Source organism: Paramormyrops kingsleyae, chromosome 18 (genome assembly GCF_048594095.1).
Source record: "Paramormyrops kingsleyae isolate MSU_618 chromosome 18, PKINGS_0.4, whole genome shotgun sequence".
Lineage (NCBI taxonomy): Eukaryota > Metazoa > Chordata > Actinopteri > Osteoglossiformes > Mormyridae > Paramormyrops > Paramormyrops kingsleyae.
The window spans coordinates 8,825,336-8,830,505 of NC_132814.1; the positions used below are offsets into that span (position 1 = coordinate 8,825,336).

At 43.4% G+C, this 5,170-nt stretch overlaps 1 protein-coding gene across 4 annotated transcripts in view; it reads right to left on the reverse strand.

The window, feature by feature from the left end:
* The window catches only part of LOC111838045 (ryanodine receptor 1-like), an 84,600-nt gene extending 79,471 nt beyond the window's left edge, over nt 1-5,129 (reverse strand). For 2 of the 4 annotated variants that reach the window (XM_072702233.1, XM_072702235.1), the window contains exon 1: nt 3,946-4,604. In XM_072702233.1, coding sequence (XP_072558334.1) covers nt 3,946-3,993 — 48 coding nt within the window. In that variant the 5' untranslated portion in view covers nt 3,994-4,604. Of the gene's footprint in view, nt 1-3,945; nt 4,605-4,850 lie in introns of those variants that run through there. The other 2 variants (XM_072702232.1, XM_072702234.1) reach the window with 2 other exon arrangements.
* Between the last annotated feature and the right edge of the window lie 41 nt (nt 5,130-5,170).

The following is a 5,170-nucleotide window of genomic DNA, read 5'->3' on the forward strand; positions in this document are numbered from 1 at the left end:
GGGAAACACCAGCACCAAAGTAATTTCTCCACTTCATATTACGGCTAACAACCTCTCTTAGCTGTGAATATATTCACACAACAGCATGACTCCCTGTCCCTTATTTTTACAATATTAGCCTACACCCTCAACATACAACAGTGTCTGGCCTTGATTTCACTGCTTTTAAATTTTTATTTAATTATAATTTCTGTTTGACATTGTCTATGAAAAAATTTTGCTAACTTAAAGATGAACTACACACAATGTTTTCTGAATTTTAAATTTTGTCCTTAACATGTTCAGTGGAAATTCCTTCCTTCCTTCCATCCATCCATTCAAGTAGAAATTCCTTCCTTCCTTCCATCCATCCATCCTTCCATCTAGTGGAAATCCCTTCCTTCCTTCTTCAATCCATCCACTATCCTAGTGTAAATTCCTCCCTTCCTTTCTTCCTTCTATTCATCCATCTAGTAAAAAAGTAAACCATCCATATAGTAGAAATTCCTTCCTTCCTTCCCTGGATGGGATGCTAGTTCAGAGGAAATTATGCATATAAACTATGAGAATGTGATACAACTGCAACCTTTCATGCTTTAGGAAATACTCTGCTACGGGGCCTCCTGACTGCCTCAGTAAGTCAAACAGCGACTAAAGGATCCAATGACGGAGACGGACGCGCACTTCAGAAAGCGGTGGCAGCCTCACGGTCAGACTAACGGATGCGTGGCGCACATACTTCTCCACCACCTTGATCCTGGCAGGCGATGTAGGACACAGCCTCTCTGTCTCTCTCCTGAGCCCCTCTCTGACGCTTATAGAAGCTCGCTATAAAAAGAAACTGCCACACAGCGAAGCCCAGTGACTCCTCAAACAAACTTACACATATGATTCACGGCCCCGCTTTGGCCTCGAGGGCCCGTGGCGTGACGGAAAAAAGCAGCACGGAAACAGTCACCTGTCGAAGGATGCGGAGGTCGTAAGCAACCAGTCACGCAGCACCAACAGGAACAAGCAAGCTGCACTTAAGTCTACTGCTTGGCACATGATCGCTGTGGGCAGAGATTCCCTTTCTGCAGCTCTGAAATGACTCAAAGGTAAACACTCTCCTCCTGAGCCTCACAAAGCCTCCAAGTAAAGATTTTCATGTACTAATGGATGTCCGTCAGCGTGCAGGACAGAAGGTGATCCGGCCTCCTATGAGATGACCTGAGTTAGTGTACAGGGGTACCCACATCATATTGTCAGAGTGTAGGTACCTGGTACACTGTTTGGTGGATTGCAGTGGATGACTGAATGGGAATGTAAATTGAGTGAGGAATCAGAATCTAAACATACAGAAGCTCTGTGACGACGATAAGACCACTCTAGGTTTGACTAACAGCATAACCAATTATGCTAGTCAAGGTAGGGGGGCTGGTTTGATTGGGGGGTGGAGCCCATCACAGGCAGCATACAGTACAAGGCTGGAAGGTGCCCAGGCCACATGTTATCATAAACTACATACAATTTAGAGACACCAGTCAGGCTAGCTACATGTCTTGGGACTGCGGTAAGAAACCCGTGTGACACAGAGAGAACATGCAAGGAACACAGGCAATAAAAAGGGTGAGACTGAAAGCCTCAGCCCTGGAAGAAAGAGGCAACAGTGCTAGTCACTGAACCACCGTGCCACCCTGACCTAACATACATAAGCAAATACATTTTTATCAGGTCAGATTCAATCATACATCCTCCCTATTATTCGAGCAATCAGTACATGATGAAACTCAAAATGTATCAGAAGACTGAAATCTTACACAAATTCTCTCTCTCATTCCAGTCACAGCCTCTCCATAAGGAATCTATACAGTAACCTGAAATCTTTATGAAAGCAATAACAGCACTATGGAACAGACTGGAAAGCTACATGCTAGGCTAACGCACCCCTACAGGCACGACGCTGGGTAATCTGCCAGTAATGAATGGCTTCCTTTGGCTTCCTGCAGTATCATTTTGAAAGATACAAACTTAATCCACGAGCTCAGAGGGAGCAGCAGAGGAATAACACTCAACCATGAGGTACAATTATCTATCTTCAACAATTTTTTTTCTGGTTTGTTGCTGTGGAATCAGACCTCCACTAACTAGTTTAAAAATCCTTTTAAATTCAGCTTATGTCAGTCATCACACTGACGTTTCAATATTCCTCCTGCGTTATTTTGGTCTGCCAGAAGGGCTACAAAAACAGAACATTTAGTTTAATTTGGCTTAGAGAAAGCAAACGCATAACTTGGAAACTATCATGGAAGCTAAATTGGTCCAAAAAAACGACATAAAGGCTAGGTGCACCAAAAAAAGTAAGAATCCGACTGGATGAGAGGAAGACTGGACAATATACAGTTTTTAATATCGTGCTAAAGTACCCTAAGTCATAAAAAAGCTTTCCAAAGCATGACTAATCTTGATGTATTTTAAATCACAGCAATGAATGGTCACCCCTGCAAATGTATATCACAGATTTTAAATGCACAATAATGTTGAAATGCCTGCTACAGCATGCTTAGCATGTTAGCGCATCCAGCTCACAGGGTTGGGGGTTCAAGTATCACCCCTGAATGTGAGGAATGTGCACCCCCCTCCCCCCCCCCCCCCCCACACACACACACACACACACACACATACATTTCCTCTGGGTACTCCAACTTCCACCTGCAGTCCAAAGACAATTAGGTGCACTGGCATCTTTAAAACGCCCATAGGTTACGTGTGTGCGCCCTGCCATGGACTGGCATCCCTTCTCAGATATTCCCCTGCTAAGTGTCCTATGCTGCCTGGCACGACCTCCAGCCCTTGTGGCCCTGTGCAGTGAGAAGATGCTAAACTGGCACTGAGAGTCCAAGTCCTGTCATGTCTAGAAGCACAAGGCACCCTCTTACATGAGTTATCCTTTAAAAGATCAGCGAATAAAGCTGTAACAGGTTTTAATTAAACTGTACAGCTGTTGGAATTTGTTTATCACACACGTTATTAGGATGAATAGTATCATCTCTGCATGGCATTGACCTTTGAACTGCAATCATGTGACCCTCCATAGCAGAGACAAAACACTCCTAGATCTCTCTCCCATAATGCTGCATTTTCATCCATAACACAACTGTGAATTCCTCCCCTTCCCCCATTCACTTATTCCCCTTACCGGCATTTTTCTGCCGTTTACCCTACACATCAATTTAGCATTTTTTTTGTCCTTTTTTGGGAATGAATAGTCCACAGCATTAATAGGCTGCACTCCCCCCAAAGCCTCATTGTTTTTCTGCACACACTGGGCCCTCAGCTGTCCCAGTGTACTGGGCTCTGTCCCTTACAGCGACAAACTCATCTTTCCTGGGGTATAAATAGATAACAATGCCAAACACACGCAGCAGTCCCTGTCCATCTTCTCACCGTTACCAAAAAAAAAAAGAAAAAGAACTTTCAGAGAGTGAGCAGGCTACATGGAAGAGGTCAAAAAACATAAGAAGTAGCACAGACATTACATTAGCAATGAGCTGACAATGAAAGAAATCAGTGACATTGTTGACTTGTTAAAAAAAATATCCCATGTGAAGACAGGCGGCCGAATCAAAGGAGGAACAAACACACGTGGATAATTTCCAGAAAGACAAGATAGAAGTAGGCTTGATCACTCTGCAACGGCAAAGCCAAACAAGGCAAAATGGAGTCCTTTGAAAAGTAGGACAAAGTAGTTGGGGAATTCAGTGTTTAAAAATATTCCATAGTCACCGGGCTTAGTGCTGTGTCTGCCACGACGTGGAATGTCATCCGAGCATGGTGACACAACAAGCAAAGGTAGGAGAAGCACAACAAACTAAGTTATACATCAAGCAGACGTTTCTGTATAGAGAGAAGGGTTAATCATTTCGATTAATAGTTAAACTGTAAGGTGCCACTGCAGCCTAAGTCCTAGAATAAAGTGTCACTTACTGTCCGCAGGAACTGAATCTCCTCTTCCCCCTCTCCACCCTCTGCCATGCTCTCCTTCCAGGTAGCCGCAGCTCCTCAGGAGAAGTCAGGAAATTCTCTCTGCTTCCCTTCCTTCCTCGATGGCGTTCTCTCTCGACGCGCTTGTGTGCTCAGAGCCTCTCTGTGCTGAAACGCATGAGATCGGTGGCTCCTGCAGCGTCGTGCCGGATTGTGACGGGCAGCTCCACTCTCTCGCCTGCTCTCTCCTCCTGGCAGCGGGGAGGCTGTGAGGGGGCGTGGCCTATACCTTGGTACACGTTCAGACCCCTCCCTCCACGTGCCTGCATTTGTGGAACTGGGCCACTCAGACTAAGCTGACCGATTTTACATCTGGGGCCTTCTCACAAATCTCTATTTATCAAGGATCCCAACTAATAATTTATAGTTCATCTACAGAGAATAAAATGATCTCTGGGTAATTCATTCCTGACTGTAGCCATTCTTTCATTAATAATACTAGATTGCAAATACTGCACTTTTTTATATTGCAGAGATAGCTGTTACTATAATAAGCAACACCACATCTGCCATTGCTTATTATAGTTTACATATTTTAAAAGATTTCAAATCTGAAAATAGAGTATGTAGAGAATATTGGGGCAATAACCTCAATAATTTTAGAGCTGCACCTTTGCAAGCATTAACACCTAGAAAATCCATACAGCAAAAAGAAAAAGAAAAAAAAAACAGCGCAAGCAAAACATCTTAAAGCAATACATTATCTGGTGTTCCGATTCAATGGCACTCAAATGATTTCTGGTCACATACATAGAACAAATTCTAAATATATCCCATGTTTATCCTACATATTTACAATAAAAATCTGATGCAAAAGATACGTAGCAGCATTACCCTAGAGTACTAACCTTACAAAAGCTCGATCACAGCCCATTCCCCAAATTACAGTCCAGCTTAAATAACCAGTTACGACGATTCATGGCCTATTTTTAACCAAACAGAAAATGAAGAGACTCCCTTTCAGCACACAACATTCAAAACATAATCATTTCGCATCACCTCCACATTTCTCAAACTATGTGTCAACTTTAAATCTGCTGTATCGCTCTTCAGTTTCCCATAGCAACCAAATCAGCTGTAGAATGAGAGTGGATGCTGGGATATTTTTGCCAGCATAAGGGCAGCTTGTACGCAGATACAAGTGTAGTCAGATTCCCCTTAGAGCCAC